The 18,423-nt window shown below is 27.2% G+C and overlaps 1 protein-coding gene across 3 annotated transcripts in view; it reads left to right on the top strand.

Annotated features, from left to right (window-relative positions):
• LOC123299053 (zinc finger homeobox protein 3) overlaps positions 1-18,423 on the top strand; it is a 210,731-nt gene that overhangs the window by 165,095 nt on the left and 27,213 nt on the right. Inside the window, exon 5 of one of the 3 annotated variants that reach the window (XM_044881199.1) lies at positions 5,373-5,425. The exons of the other annotated variants lie outside the window; for them this stretch is intronic. Within the exon in view, the coding sequence (XP_044737134.1) occupies positions 5,373-5,425 (53 nt within the window). The remainder of the gene's footprint in view (positions 1-5,372; positions 5,426-18,423) is intronic. 3 annotated transcript variants of the gene reach the window in all.

The following is an 18,423-nucleotide window of genomic DNA, read 5'->3' as shown; positions in this document are numbered from 1 at the left end:
ATAAATTACACTCAACTACCTTAAGCTAAGTAGTCTTCTACTGTTTGGGTAAAACAATTGACGTTAAGATTATTAAAACAAGTTTACAATATTTAGAGAAGATATTCGGTTCAGACATTATATTGACAAAATTACGGGCAGATTCGTCGTACAAACAGAATGACAAATCTTTTTTATTTAATTTATTGTTTAAATGGAAAAAATCTGAATAACGACCACCCACTCACTTATTAATAAATAAATAACTCAAAAACTTTTTTTTTTTTCATAATTTACAGGTAGATAATACTACAAATTTATGTTCATTAATCATTGAAATATTTATTTCTGTTCTTCAAAATATATTTAAATTTTTATTGATTTTTTGTGTCTGAAATATCATTGGTACTGTTATTGAGTAAAAAATTGAAGTTAAACACGTCAAATACAATGCATTTAAAATATCAAATTATTGAAAAACAGCTTGACTTAAGTGAATGTTTTTGAATATGAATATGCATAATTATTTTTTCAGTCACTTTCGAATTCAAAATTTCGAAATTTCCATGATGAAGATCCAGGAAAAACATATAGTGGGTTAGTTTGTATGGTTAAGACCAATAAAAATAAAAAATCTACAAAACTTTGAAACAATACATTTTTTGTAAATAAGTCGAACAAAGTAAAAAATTAAGATTTAATATTACGAAAATAATTAACATACATGAAAAAGCTAATAATTTTTAAAAATTATACGCACTACAAAAAGAAATATCCTGTTCCAAAATTCTTCGGATAATTATTAATTCAAGTTTTTATTGGTTTATTTTAATTATAGCAGAAAATATGCGTTATTAATATGTGAACCAAAAAATACAAAATTAGTCTTATGATAATGTTAAATACAATTCATTTTATTAAATCTATCGATCCCTACGGTTCACAGTTTCTTCCCAGGTTCCATGGGATGAAGCCTGTATTAATATAGACCACATTCCATGTATCAAAGCACAGCAATAAAGTCGTAAGATATTGTATTGGATAAACAAAGTTCACATATGGTACGTGAAAGGATACTTACACGCCCAACAGCTTTAAAAAAAAAAAATTCTCAAATATAATTATAGAATCATGTAAAATACAAACTATTACGTGTAAGGTCATAAATACAAAACCCAACAATATATTATATAAAATTTCATTCAAGAAACGTGTAAAAAAGACAAACTGGCAAAAACTACTTACCTACTAAAAACAATATATTTTTATCTTTGTTTCACACCCAAAAAATAAGATACCTACTATTTTTACCCTAATCTTGAACGTTAAGTATTGTCATCCCAATAACAACTATTACCTGAAGGTTATCATTTGACCTTCCTCTTTTCGGGGTTTTAAGCAGATATAAATAGAGATGGATGTATATGGGAGAGTGCCGTACCTCCAATCACAACTTTCGTTTATATTTCCTGTTCAAGCCATTTTTATATTACAACGAAAGTAATCTTCCCTTGTATCCATATTCAAATATTTTATTGTGAGCTTTGACCATGCACCTAAAGTATCCTAGAGTCCTAGAGGACATAGCATCGTATAATGTATGTGATTGAAACATTGAAAACCCAACCATTTTCTTTTATAAGACCCTCTTCTTTGATCGTTCGGTAACAGTTTCAACTGTTTTTCTTTACTGACTCTGACTCTTAACTGAATTAATAGGACGTTTTTATCACTTGTAGTACGCTATCTATGCATAATCGTAGACAAAATAATTCTAATATATAAAATGTGGCATAGCTAGGTACAATACTTTACCATTTATGTGAAACGAATTTAACGTATACTCATATACCTTTAGTGAAGTTAAGCCTGTTTGTATTTGATAGTATACTAATGTTTGTCCAAGTTTTTGCGGTGGGGTTTTGTTGTTTATTTAGGTCGTTTATGCAACGAGAAACAACGACCACATCCATTTATTGCCTATACACAGGGGTTGTTCAATCAATTCTTAACACCTTTTTTTCCTTTTTTATATACATTTTATTTAAATAATTTTCTTGATAATTTAAAATAAATATTATTCAATCGATTTTATATTTTCATCAATAAATTATAAGAAAATAAATTGTACCATGGAATGAGTGTTGAGGAAGTGAGGTGAAGGTAAATATTATTGGCTCTCTATATCAATAATACCTTGTTTTTAAACTTTTTGGTGGGAAATTATTGTTTTCTTCACGAAAATGAAAAACACGCCCTAAAATTTACAACGAATTTGAACGCCATTTATCAATTTTCTTTCAAATTTGTAATCTTAATCTTTAGTATGAATAGCGATCAAATCTAATTTCCGAATAAAAAAAGTATCGTTAAATATTTATTTTTCGAAAAAAACAAGAGTCAAACTTATCGAAGTTGGCTAAAATTAGTTTAAAAGAATTTCAGCAATTAGATTTTCAAGTGTCGCGATCCATTATTCGGGTGAAATACCAGTTGATCTTTACAATGCGCTATAAAGTTGTAATATCATTTAAAAATCTATTGTGAAATCCACATAATTGAGGAAGTCACATAAAAGTAAATTAAATTATCTTGCTTTTGATACCAATTTCGATATGGTTTACAGATGTGTGTAATTACCTATATTTTCTTACCGGTTCATATGAATACGAAAGTAATGGTAAAGGCTTGCCTGACAAAAAACGTTCATGGAAAAATGGTTGAAAATTAATTTAATTAAAAATAGAAAAACTATGATAGGCATGTTTAAAAATCAACAAAATTTATTAAAAAATATGTCTCATCTGGTTATCAGACGAGTGAAGATCAATTTTATACCGACTCTTGTACTACAATTTATCAATAAAAATTAGAATGTACCTTAATTAGAAATTGAATAACCAGACCTCTAAAGGTCATATGCATTACGATATGTTCCTATTCGAATTGAGTGATCGTAAAATTGTTTTTAACTGCAGCCACATCATGTTTATAGAGAAATTTGTAGTTATATTTAAAATTGAGTATAAACAAAAATTATTAGACGTTATCACACAACTCTTTAGATATATGTTTAGTTTTTCCTTCGATTTGTTTCGATAACGTCTCGTTTATTTCACATTTTAATATATTTAATTTTATTGTTTGACTATACAACAGTTTATGTTCCACTAAATAGTAATTTATAGTTTATTTTAAATAAATTTTATGAAATGTCATGGAAATATATACGCCATACCACTATTATTCAAAACATTATCAAAAACACTTTTTATATTATCATGCTATTACCAAAAGTCACACTAAAAATAAAAAATAAAATAAATCAATCTTAAATAAAAGGAATTAAATATATTAGAGTACCACAGGGTAGTAGTCTTGGAACTATTTATTTGTTTTGTGAATATTGTCTGGCAATTGGGATATTCAAGATATAGTTTAGACAAAAATTTCTAGGTATAAAAATTAACAAACAATTGTCTGCAATTTATGAAACAAATATATAAAATTTTCTATGTGACTGAGCGAAATTCGCTTTAAAGCAGTACTTTAAACTCACACTTGAAACATATCTAAGTACACTCTTCATTCAATTACCGTTTTTCTTAAAGCTTTCGCTAAACTGAACCTATTTTGAGGATCATGGTCTATTTTTTTTAATTGTTTCGGGTACGGAACCTTAAGCTCGCACTTGAAACATTGCTAAGGACACTCTCAATTAAATTACCATACAAACTTTTTTTGGCCCGGGTGTTAAAAATACACAAATCTGGTAGAAGCGTCGTGAAAATACGATAAATTATTATTAATTTCTTTTTGTGGGCTCTTAATTATATATCTGTGTGATGATATCCAATATTTTGAATATAAAACTAACAAAAAATGAAAATCAATTCCATAGATAACCCTAAGATCTTGGAATCTTTTGCCATGATTTTTTTTACAATATACCTACAATAGTAATTTTTCAACATAAGCTACCTACTTCGGTATATTTTTTCAGCCCTAAGAAAATATTTTTGTATATGTCACCATTTTACTGTGAAACATACTAATGATGTCAAGTAGTCAAAAAAAAAAAAATGATTTTTCGAATAGATTAAAGGTGAAAAACACCTCAATGCATAACATAACTGTAAATTTATAGTAAATAATTTATAATAATATAGACAAACAATTGTATATATCTGGAATACAAATAAATACAATATTATAGTATTTAATTTGACAACTGTACCATTTCGTACAGGGATTCGTATTTTTCATCTATTTAAAATAAATAAGTCCATGTTCTATGGCAGCCGTATAGTTATAAACTATACGTTGTATAAGTCTAGTAGGTAGATATAATAGGGCCAAATATATTGCATGATTATTTAATATTACACTTATGACAAAAATAAAATTATTATTTCACTATTTTATTTTTCACTACTATTAAAGGAGGTTTTTTTTGTATCATTATTATTATATTTGCTATCTTCCTCTATTCTACAGAGACGTTATGAATGATAATAGTGTTATCTTTGTTAAATTCATTTATTTATGAATATTATTATATTTTCTATTATTAAAATGTGAACTACTGCATTTTATTTTATTAGTCTGTTGTAGTTTGGGGGTGGGAATTTGGTTAGTCTTGTTTAAATTAAAAATTTTGTTAATTACTGCTTAGAATTTTCGTGTCCGAACGTTGTTCGGACACGAAGAAAAAACACGGACACTCAGCAAACGTTGCTTCGATTTTCGAATTTTCAAAAAACAAATTTCCTGAAATCCTACTCCAACTTAAAAAAGGTTGACAAAAACCTTATTTTTAGTTTTGTTGAATTTACACGTCTTATTTCTATATTGGTATGAGAGACTAGGAAATTAATAAACACTTAAAACTATAAGTGGTAACGCAATAACATCCGATATTTACACAAGAAATAAAAAAAATTAAATAATGAAATTTTTGACTAATTTTTTGTAATTACTGAAAAAGTGAATTGATATTTGATGTTTTGCATGACTTTGTTAATCGCTTCAGCTTTTGCAATTAGGCTTTTATTTAAAATATTTAACTTGCATGAATTTTTGTTTGTATTTGAAATATTTAAGTGAGAAAGAAAAACCTCTTCAAAAAGAAAATTTCATAATTTATCTGACCACCCCAATAACACAAAACATAAAATAAAACTTATTTAAAAAAAACTATGTAAATACTTAAAAATTTCAATTAAAACAAAAAAAAAAAAGATGCTGTACAAAAAGGCACATTTCAAAATTATTTATTCCAAATTTGATCATCATATATGCAGCTTTACAACAACAAAATATGTTGCTTAAATTTGCACAACAAAAGCTGCATAATGCAAAATTTCTGATTGGTCCTTTTTCATTCATTTCAGTGTTCGAATCTGCTCAATTCGAGATTGGATCATATTTGTCCTCTGTCCAAAAGGTCAGTAAATAATTTTTATTTTATAATATTGGGGTCAGAGTTACAAAAAAAAAAAAAGAAAATTGAATTCAACAAAAATAAAAACAATTGCTATAGTAATCAATTTGCGGATTACTTGACCTTGAAATACTTTAAACTTTATATTCAACTCAAGTTAATTTGGATTGTAGGAATTTTTTAATGGGTTTTATGTCGTTGAGAACTTTGGCTGGGTTACCTTGGTCAGTTATGCGAGTTCTTTGAATTCGAACTACTCCAAATTTTGTATTAACAAGAGTTTGTTTGGGCCTTGATTTCTTCGGGAATATTCCATATCAAATCATCCATATCCAAAACAGCTAACCAAAATTCTAAATAATGAATATATTCTTGCACACCATTCTATTTTCTATTTTCGTGAACTAGAAAAAAATATCATATCTGTTAATCAGTTGACTACCTTAATACGACCTATAATCGAGTTTGAAGTTATTTTTGACTGCAAATTATACAAGAGAATCAGCTAAACGGTACTGCCTGATTTAATTTATATCACTTTCAATTTTCTATAAAATAGTACACTGTTAGCTCTCCAAAGGCATCTAAACCTGTATACTATTTTTAAATAGCATCATTAACAGGGTAGAAAAATCCATTATTTTTGGTAAAACTAGAAGGAGGGCAATAAGATTTAGACTCATTACTTCAACATACAGGATATTCAAGGTATAACAGTAGAATTTCATCAAACAGTACGTAACGTTAAAATAACGATAATTTCTCGATATGCTTACAGCCAGTGAAAGCATTCTTTTGTACAAAAAGTGTGTTCAATTTCGAAAGAAAAATGATTTTTTTGTGAATAATGTCAAAACTCTTGCTTAGAAAAAATTAGAAAAATTGGAAATTTGACAGACTGAACTAAGGATCCTTAAGTCTTATGATGATGAACTTCATGGTTATTTCAGTTTCTTATTCTTCTGATCTTTTCTTTATCGCACGAACAGTGAAAATGTTACATACAACCAAATTATTACAAATTGAATTGAATAAAAATGAAACAAATGCAATTTTTTTAAAACTGTACCACATCGCTTATAAGTAAACAATCTGATACCCTTCGGCAAACTTTTTAGTTACCAAATTTGATTTAGACAAGTTTTATATAGTTAATCGAACCGTATTATATGTGTGACATTCGACTATAAAATGTTAAAATATGAATTTAATCAATACTTTAAACTCCTTAGGGGGTTCGTTTTATTTTAACGAGGGTCGTCTTTTCTCATTTCGAACTAACTAACTATTTCTCGCGGGTGTTGTAGAATATTCGTGAGTCATTTTTTTTATCATCCCTTTTTTTTATATTACATTAGTCGTGCGGTGGTGGGAGACAAAGGCACATATAAGGATGAACTATAAAGTAGAGTATTATGTTATTTTTTTACGTTAGTAATGTATGTGGAAGCTACCCATTGGGGTTCGTAAGGAATTTAGTAGCCATAAAAGAAAATAACAAAATCATATAATAACAAAAACTTCTATCTTCATCTATTCAAACTACTCACCCTCTTCTGGAAAAATACCCACCCATACAGTTTTTTTCGCAAACCCATTCATTCATATTACGATGTGTTTTTGTTTTCTTTTTTTGTTGTATTATCGTAAAGACTATTTATTTTTTTGGGTAACTTTTAAAGATATTTCGGTGTTATTCGAATTTAAAATTTAATGATGTGAATGACATTATTTTGTTTCTTTGGGGGAGAAAGCAAATGTGATTAGCAATTTTTACAGTTAATAAAAATCAGATTCAATGTTTGTTACGAAATGACTAAATGTTCAAAGAAATTAAATTTTTGCACTGAAAAATAAAAATCCTTAATATCTAATTTCGATGTCTCATGAAGCAAGTACAATTATTTACTTGTTTTAATAATCTGATGTGAATCATTTACTGTGGATGCCAAAAATATACGGCTTCCGCAGAGTATTATGGAAGTTGAACCATAAGTAGACGAATAATCATATTTTAAGTGTACAATTTGTACAACTTTTTATCAAATTTACAAATTTCATAGACGATTGTAAAGATCACACCCAAGGTTACTTTCTGCCTATGTTTCTATGGCTTTAAATTTAGTTCACGCTAATACTCATGCTAAAAATATGCCGTTTTTGCATATCAAGAAGTATAATTTTGTACGTTACCAGAAAAAATAGAAATTTTAATGTTCCTCTCCAAAAGTTTTTAGAAAAATCAATAAATAGGAGCCAAGGAGATTAATTTCATGAGTGCAAAAATTGTTTACTCAATTTATAGTTTAAAAAAAATTTATTATGGAACGAAAATTTTCGTTCTTAGATTTCAAGGGAAAAATTACTCTGTATAATAATAAGTACTTATGTCGATTAAAACAAATAAATCAACTTTTCAATTTAAAAAAATTATTCGTGTTTTTAAACTACGACAGGCAGCATTGAATTAAGAGACGCTCTCATTTTTATAGCTCGAATTGATTGAGTAACAGAAATCACTGGTCAATTGGTTTATTGGGATACCAAAAATACTTTTCAGGCGCTCTTTAGATGTTTTACTTCAAGGCGTTATTTAGAAATAATACATACTGAAAATTTTTTGATTGAAGCAAACGAGTTAGTGTTGATGTTCTAAAAATAAGTAAATATTTTCCGAATCAACAATTTCAATACTTAATGCAAGAAAAAAATTATTTGATGAATATATTTTCTATAATTAAGAAAATATTGCTTTCTAGTATGTTTAGAACATATTTTCTTGCAACTAGTAATTTCTTATTACTATACTAGCTGTGATATTCCAAGAAAATTTACTTTTTTTGGAGTAATGTCAAAAATAGTCAACACTTGATAAAATAAATTTGACATTTTTATGAAATTTTGTGTGAATCTAGACTAGTTTTAAACAATTAAAAATTCACAAAAATTATTGTTAAGCATCAGAGACAAATCAAAAATATTTCTGTAAAATATATCAAGATTGGTTTTTTTATTTCCCATCGAGAAACTATTTTTTTGTGCAGGCGTTATGTATTCTTCCAAGAAAAAAAAACTTTTGTAAGATTTATAAAATATTTAAAAATAAATTGTTGTAATTTGTCATGCTATATAAAAAGAAAAGAAAAAAAAACCCATTAATTAAAACGAAATATATCCATATATTTATAATAGTAAAAGTTAAATACATTTTAAACGATATTATTATATCGAGATTAAATACGATGTTGAAAAATGGAAAATGAGAATCATTATTCATAATTATATTTTCCACCAAAAAGTCTTTTCACAAACAATTTGAACAACAACAACAACAATGTGATGAAAGTTGAATAAATATATTACTATTAGTATTATTATGTAACTCATAAGAGAAAAAAGAAAAAAATTATATTATGTATCGATTGAGAATGATGAAAGCTTACGCCTTTGTTTCATAAATGGTTTCACAGCTCATCGAATTTTGTATCTTATTGTATACCTTGATATCTAATAACATTTTTAGCATAGATTGATGATGGCCAATCTAAGTTTAAGTAATTAGAGTTAGCCAACAGGCTCAGAAAAAGATAAACAACCTAAGACCAAACTAACACTGGATTGCTCAATGCTGACTCAACATCGATTCTGCTGCCATCAAATGTTGGGTGTGTAGGCGTACAACTTACGCAGGCATTAAACTTGATCTAGGTTTTCGAGCTCAATGAGAAGCTTATTCTACTCCATAAATGGTAATCGATAGATGAACAATTTAAATAAGAGAGTTGTAATGTATTTAAAAAGTAACATTGTTTTAAGTGTCAGATTAGACAAAAACGGACTGATAAGTTTGACCCAATATTGTTTTTTCGTATCAAAATTTCTATTTCGTATGATTATTGCTGCGAAAACTTGGCACAAAAAACTATTGCAAAAAATTTTCCAATAAATCCAATAGAAATGATAAATTTTTCATTTTTGTTCAAATTAAATGAACTAACGCACAAAAAGGTAGATTTTTGCTATCAATTACTAACTAAACTATTCGGTTTACAAAAAAAATTTTTTAAGCAAAAAATGCTTGCTCATTTATAAAGAACAACTTTGAAATTTAAAGCGTTCATCTAATATTTGTTATGAATCAGAGTGAGGTTTTAATTGAACCTGAAAACTTCGAAAGGTCGAATTCAATGCCGATATAAGATATGTGCCATTGAAACTAACATTTTTCGTTTGAAGCATTTTTCTCGATTAAATTTATTTATCGAGTTGCAAGCATGTCAACTTAAAAAAGCGCCCTGTATATTATATACCCATAAAGGCAGTTATTGTTATTAATTTTTTTGCAAATATTCGTTGCTATAATTTTCAAATCTACAGAAAACCAAATAATTTAAATGACCAATTGATAATTGATGGATGAAACAGAATGTAAAGGAACTCTTTTTTAATTTTTAAAATTTCTCTTGTTGATGCAAGTTTTTCACCATGCACCGAAAAAAGTAATAGTTAAGAAGATAAGTTTTTAACATGGCACCAAGTAAATATTTTCTTGTGGCAAGTAAATATTTTCTTTATTCAAAATAGTTCTTAAGCAGTGAAATACTATAGGACTATTTTCTTGAATTCAGAATTAAGACCGAAAGCTCTTATTTCAATCCAGTAATTTTCTTTTAAGTGTGTAATTTTCAAATCAATATAAAATCGGAAAAAATCTTATAATTAAAAATTTTTGGTTGAAACATGTAACGGAACTCTTGAAAAATTGAAAAATCTATTCTACAGTAATAACAACAACAATATCTTTGACTTTATACACATATTTTCTAAGATTGAATTCCATCCTCGTCTCTAAAATATAAGTATGTATCCGTTTGTTCACATTCTCGGTTTGTTCCTTATAAATATAACGATGTATATTTTATAATGATGATCAACGATAAAAGATATATAATTTCCCTCATTTTTTTTCTCTAACTATTTATTACACCCTCGTAAGCGTTCCTTTTTCCTCCTCACATCCTCATATACATATTATATACACATACATACGGTATATAATGCACCCACTTTTTTTACCACCCACTTACATTTTTACAAATAACTATCTCCTTATTTTTTTATATGCTCTTGTATATTATAATAGGTTGTTATCTCTTTGGTATGAAGGAGAAAAAAAAAATGTAAGGAATATATAGATTTATATACTCTCGTATTTTTATAATATCCTTTTATTTCTACCATTTTTTTTAAATTATCTATCTCTAGCTCTTGGAGGAATATTATTATTAAGGAGTAGAGGATGCATAAGTTGGGACAAATTAGTTTCGTATTTAAAAATTTTAGTGGTAGTTTAAATTGGAATATCTACAAAATTATCCCCCAGTTTATTTATTAAAAGTAGTACGGTTAGTTGCACAATGGTATAAAAGCTGTTAATATCGGAAAAAAGATGGTTATAAAACGGCTGGATTATTAAATTTTTTTTGTTATTGAAATAAAGTAGAGATGAAGTACGCTTGACACCTGTAAGCGGTTGCATTATAGTTGTGTTTAAGATTGCGGATTCCCGGAAAAACTGTGAAAATTACCGATATTAAAATCGTTTTAAGATCATTTTTTAAAATAATTTTTTTTACCCTTTTAGCAATATAAATTATAATTGCTGACTGTTTTGCAGCCACTCTCAGATTCAAGAATTACCTAATCCCTATCACTTAAGTTCGATATGGAAAGAATTTTTCGAAATTCATACGTCTTAAAATAATCTCTAGAAAATATTGTCTGATCTCATATCATAAAATAGTTAAATTGAATAATTGTGGGGATTATATATATATATAAGTTTTTTTTTTATTATTGCGGTTTTATAATTGAAACTCAACAGATCCCTGTCCATCAGGTCGCAAAAAATAACTGTTCATTTTAATACTAAATAGAGTAGAAAGAAAAATAAGTGTCTCTCAATGAGCATGATTTGTCTTGAATATTTAGACTGGTAGTTTAGCGTTGATAATAGCTACTGTATCGTGTGAAGCTGTTAAATACTTCAAATACTTCTCGGATAACAACACTTCTTTGTGGTCGAGATATCCATAATTTACAATTTAGCAAAATACCTATATTTTTGTGAAAATATTTTTAATTTTTTCCATTCAAAACTACGGAAAATAATGCCTTTATATTATAAAATTTTTACAAGTATACCTACTTTGAGCGAGAGAACTTTCAAATATTCCATCAAAATAATTAATTAATATTTACCATAACAATACAAAGATACAAATATAATTCACGCCCAAAAAATTACAATCAAAATATAATTTTTCTTTTCAAATCCAGTAAACCATAAAAATATAATATTTTTACAATCATTAATTTTTTTTTTCTTCTTCAAATCCATTAATAACAATTTAAATAGCATTAATTATTCATAAGACCAAGAAGACTAGAGAGCTATTTATAAAAATGGGTACTACAACACTACACGATTGCAGACACACAGACATCATGGATCAAACAATATCTTTGTGTTTAATAATAATAATAATAATAATAACATTATATACATATATATATATACAATCCCTATTAATAAATAAGGGATATTATGATGGTGTGGGTTGTCTTGTTTAAGGGTGTATATGATGTATATGAAACGGAAAGACTGTTGAAAAATCAATATTATGCAATTTATCTGATTGAAACTCTTAATACTCTCATAGTGAAAAGAATCAAGATAAAAATTTTACGACCAGAAATACAAACCGTATAATGAAGAGAAACCAAAACTCTATTTGGCTATCTTTGCTTAAAGAATTTTGTGTAATGGGCTACGCATCTTTGTCCTACTCATTGGTCCTGGTCTTGTAAGTTTTGTTTGGTCTTGCATATGTGAAAGATTAAGACCAAGTATGCAAGACAAAAGCAGATAATTATAAAAGGACCAAGACCAATGTGAAAGACACCGAGCAAAGTTCAAGCATAAGGTTGTAAGATAAAGGCAATCAAATTAGCCTTGTTTTGGTCTTGGTGCTCATCACTACTACTTTACTGTAAAATTTAAACATTAGTGGAATTTGCCACAATGGTGGAATTATTCTAGCGTATACGGAAATGAAATTTGAAATTTCCTATATGTTATTGAGTTTGACGAAGTTTATTGAGCATATTTTTAGACTGATGCCTGGACATTTATTTCATCGAAGATGTCCAGAAAATACTGGTAAAAGCAGTTTGGGTATACATAAGGACTTTGAGGAGAGGATTAAAATCAAAACTCTAAATCTTTTATGGAAGTTTTGGTAAATAATGATCTTATTTCCTTCATTAACTTTAATATTTATATATAAATTTACAATAATAATATATTTACAATTTTATTATTTTTGGACAACACTAAGTAAAAAAACTAATTGGGTAAAGCATAGACAGTCAATTATGGAATTACAAACAGCCATATTAGTAGAACAGAACATAGGCAGTCAATTATGAAATTAAAAATAGTCATTTTAGTCTCTTTTTGAGTTTTCCTGCCCATCACTGGAACAAAGGTGATCTTAGGCCAAAAACGCCTCGGAAATTGGAATATTTCCAGGTGTAGGTACAAAGGTCACGTAAAAATGTCTGTTTTTTTTTTTTCAATTTTAAAACTTAAAAGCTTTTCATTTTTATTTTTTGTAGTAAATGAAAGTTGTTAGCACAGTTTTTAGGTAGAATTTATATATGCAACTTTAACCCTGTATTATAATTTAAGTGCATTGTACATCGGATAAACAACAACATTATTTATAATAATGTGTCTTAACAATAATATACTTTTACTAACTAACTATAATCATCAACCCCTACGCTATGCTTTGCTACGTACGCTCGCTAGTCTAATGTGGTATGGTATGGTGATACAATAATAATGCCCCTGTATTTTTATTTTTTATATTATAATATGTGAATCAAGACAGATGTGTACCCATTAAATATTTACATTTATAAAAAATAAATTTTTATAAAGAATTTTTATTTTTTTATTTTATATCACTATCGTTACTTATACTTATTACAAGTATTTTGTAAAGTATTTAATGTGAAAAAGTTCACTGTAAAACTTCATACGACTAACAGACGCAGATTTCCGTCCTAATCAACATTCAAGAAAGGGACACCTCAAAAGTTTAACTTTCTTGAAAATTTTGATAAGCAAGACAAAGAAGCAGTCAAAAGTCGTTATCTTAACTCTTGATATGCGTGTTTGTTTAACTTTTACCAAGTAAATAATTCTTGAGTCCACGCTCTCAATACTTGATTCAAAAAATATCTAGGTGTTTGACTCTGTAAAAATGTCTCTGGAAACAAGAAAATATATATTTATTGGCATGTTAGAAACATTTTTTCTTGCAAGTAGTACTTTTTTTAAAGTATACAATTTGTATTCTTTTTGCGAAATGTTTCATGAAAAAATTAACGTTTTCCGAGATACGAAGTACCTGGTCCTTTTTTTGGGTCTTTCTTACGAACTATCATTATTATAACATTAAACCAATGAGATTCACTCTATTCGTCTTACGGTACTGTTTTACCCCTCTCGGCATCACTGTTTCCACACAGACAGTTTTCAATAATGGATATTAGTTGTATAAAAAATATAAAAAATATCAATTTATTTTTACAATATAAATTTAAAATGTAATAGTATAGTATATGCTCAGGTGTTTCACAACTAATTAGTTTAAATAATTAAAGTGTTACCACCTTGTACTGTTATTAACAGCATAACATTCCATTGATAAAATCGATATTTTTTAATTGCATTATAAAATATTAAAAAGCTCGTAATTTGTTCTACATATGTTTATTTTTAGAATGAAAACAAGTGAAACTATCAATTTACTGAGTTAATTGTTTAAATAATATACGTTTACTTGAGTTTTATTATTTGAAACTGTTTTTTATTAGTAAGATTCTTAGATGATACATTCATACAGCTAGTGATATAAGAAGTATAATACAGTTTGGTAGGAATGAGTTCTCTAAATCGTACCACTTCTCCATTTTTCGTAATATAATTTATTTTTTCTAAATTAATTGGTTATTTTTAACTGAAATTCTCTTAAAACCGTCGACATTTGGAGTTGTTACTGGAAGATTATTTACGTAGAAACATAGTTTAGTAAAATTTAGGTGCAATTCTAGATAGTCTATATATCTTCTAGATATCTAGATATCGAAGTTATCTTGTTTTAAATGTATAGAACGTAGTCAAAATTTCAGAGCATTAGTTTATGTATTATCGGACAGATCTGTAGACAAACTTGCTATGAACTATTGATTTCATAATTTTTGAAAAGGCTAAAATCTTTTTATACCTACAATTACCTATTGTTTGTAGAAATTGTACACATTTTGTGGAATAAAATAAATTATTTTTTATGAAGGATTACAGATTGCAATATGAAATACAAAATTAAACAATTTCATGCAAAATAAATTATTTATAAGAAGAGCTCAAGTTCATATCAATATCAAAATTCTTAGAAAATATTATTTATTCTTATATTATGTTCTTCGTTAGTAATAATTTTTAAATTTGTTATGTCAAATTTATTTTATATCAATCTAAACTAGATTGTGGAAGAAATATATTAAATTGATATTTTAAAATGTACGAACCTAAGTTGCACTACTAGAGTTCTTTTTTTTTTAAAACATATCGATCACGTAATTGATGTTTATGATTCAAGATGTGTAGTGTTGACGCCTTACTAATCGTATAAAAATTATGTCTCTACAAAGTTTGTACATACTGCCGGATTTTGAAAATTTGTGCATCCAGATAAAAATTCTCAAAGGGTACGATGATTATATGCAATTGTTTTTTTAAGCTATAGATTAATCCCTGTAAAAGCGAGGTCAATTACAGTGTTTGATATAATGATTTTAATTAAAATTCTAAAAATGTTAATAAGCAAATTTCTTAGGCTCTTAGAAAATACAAATGCTTTACATTATAAACTATCCATCAGCTTATATAACACACGAGAAAACTTGATGTAAAAAAATAACTATCTTGTACAAAAGATTAATAAAAATACGAGAGATGTCGTGGGTAGGAAATATATTCCATTTGTCCTTTGGTACAATATAAATGTAGCAATTAAATTTAAGATATTAATTTTTAAAGTCAAATACTTGCTTGATTCTTTAAGTAATTTAATTTTATAGTAATTTTTCGTTTTTACTGTATGAATTCATTGTAGTATTAGTTTAAAAAAGACATATTTAATTCTGATTTAGTGGTCAACCCAATATGTTCGTACATTTTGTTAGGTTTGATCAGGATATTTATTATGACATAACATAAAATTTCATTGTACTTACTTTAAATTATCTCTGTTATCTTCAACTTCTGATTACTTTCACAACTCAATTTTTTTAAAAGATAAAATTTTGACAAAAAATATAAATTGACTAATCATTAAAATATTTTTGAATTTTCTCAAAATTCATGGCAAGCTGAATCGATTGAAAAAGTTTTAGTTTCTTAGGTAACCTAGATGTCGGTTTTTGGTGTCGTTTTTTATGTTGCACTTTATTTGGTTTAACTCCAAAACAGCAAAAAAATCAATACGATAACGTGCGATAAGGAACAGAGTTCTAAAAAATTTATAAATATGCAACTGTGTCTGTATTATTTGTATACGTATACGTACGATGTATAGGTATTATGTACAGTCACACATATGATGTAAAAAATAGTGTTCATAGCAGCATGCTTTTATGAACTTGACTATAAAAACATATAAAGTGGCAGAAAAAAGTAAAAAATTAAAGTTTTTGGAAAACAATAAAAGTTTAAAAATACATTTTCATGTCATATCAAGTATAGTAGACATAACTTTTCTTTGAACCATATAACAATAGCGTTCTATAACAGAGTATGTTGACTATGACGTACAAGTACGAACGTAGGTATTATACCAACTGTTTTTGTACCATCTAGGCATATACATGTCTGTAGTATGACTGAATACATCCGTTTAGTAATGCATCTAAGCGAGATGTATTATATACATATATTGTAAGGCTACAGATACGATACACAAGACTTTTGTTGTATGCATGCAGAGAGTGGGAGTTTTGTTGCATACAAATATTATTAATTATCTAAAAAACTTCCACTCTCCAAGCGTCTCCCAACTAATGTTACATACATGTATATAATACATCTCGCTTAGATGCATTACTAAACGGATGTATTCAGTCATACTACAGACATGTATATGCCTAGATGGTACAAAAACAGTTGGTATACAAAATAATATACATAGTTACTTATTACACAAACACAATAGCTAATAATAATTGTAAGCTAATTAAATTTTATAATTTATTTAATATACATTACTGTATGTGTGTATGTATGTTTACACTTTAATAATAACACCATTTTTAATTGTCTTAAGAATTGAAGAAGGTATTTATAATATAACTTACTTTATTATATTACTTACTTTATTTACCCTTGCCCTCAATTAGTCATTAATATTAATGTACTTATTCTTACGTTTTTATATATTCACTCATTCAGTCTGGTAGAAAGGGTTAAGACAGCAAAATTGTTAAAAATAATCAATCAGAGGCCTATTAAGAAATTTTGTGCCCGTGGGTAGTATCAAAAATTAGCGTTCCACATAATCATTTTAATAAAGATCTTTTTTTAATTCTTTCGTCTTTAGTTCTTAGAAACTGTAAATGGTCAAAAAGCTTTTCTAAATCACCAGAATACATACTTAATGAAATTGCTGAGAAACGTTTTACTGTAAAAATTGCTGTAAAATTCTCGCTTTTTTTGAATTTTAACCACAAGTCGATCTATAATTACTAGCTATACTGTCAACATGAACATTTCCCGACCAGATAATGAGGATTCGACTGGCTCATTTGCTGTGAGGTTTCTCTACTAAATCCTCTTTATGTCCATTTAATATTTTTGACTTTTGAGAGTTCCGAGGCATACTGATCATTTTTATTTAAGTTTTCCCTTTCTGCAGAAATTTTATGAATTAGACTGTCATACATTTGAATTACTGTACCAATGTCAATATCAATGGGCTGTAACTTTTTAAATCCTTATACTTACACAATAAATTATATATGTAAGTTGAGGTATTTCTATGAAAAACATTCTTTAATTTTTATCTACAATCACTACTAGGATTGCAAAACTGCTATTTACAACTTAAACAGTAAATATTTAACTAAAAATATCACCAAAACTAACATTTTTGACTTAGTTCTTTTCTACCTGACGACAAAGATATAATTATTATATAAATTAAATTGTAATATACACATTACCACTGCTATATAGAAGCAGAGGCGCAACAATCCAATTAATTACTTTGACATAGTTTTAAATATTATATTATATTTTAATTGAATTTATATTACTTATTATTACTTATTTTAGTCAATGTAATTAAAAATAAAACAAATTATTGTTAATTAAAGACGAGGTGTTTTTATTACCTCTATATACAGATAAAACTGTGGACGGTAAATAAAATGTACAATTTTAAATGTTATATTGCAAGACTATAGAATGTGTCTTCCAATTATCTCGATTAAATTATTACATTTGATTCGTTATTCTTGAGTTTCAAATTGAATAAAACAAAAACTTCGTGATTCTTCGATAGAAAAAAATCTCTTATGAATTTTATAATGGTTGTTTTTGGGATACCACTCTTTTCGTGTAAATCAAGGAAGAGTTTGTATTTTATAATTCGTTTGTGGAAACTTCAAGACTGCTACGAAACTGGGTAGTGGTGGATATGTGTGGAGCGATAATCCAAAAAAGAACACACAGCGACAATCCTTAGAATATCCAAGCCCTACAATTTTATACTTGCCTAGACTTGTTCAGTACTTTATTTTTATTTGCGGGTGAATTTTCTTTTCCAAACCTTTAAAAATATCATTTTACGGTTAAGTTAATACAAGAGCTT

This window comes from Chrysoperla carnea, chromosome 4, assembly GCF_905475395.1.
Source record: "Chrysoperla carnea chromosome 4, inChrCarn1.1, whole genome shotgun sequence".
In the NCBI taxonomy this organism is placed as follows: domain Eukaryota; kingdom Metazoa; phylum Arthropoda; class Insecta; order Neuroptera; family Chrysopidae; genus Chrysoperla; species Chrysoperla carnea.
The sequence above is the reverse complement of the archived record's forward strand: the minus strand, read 5'-3'. Positions and strand labels throughout refer to the sequence as shown.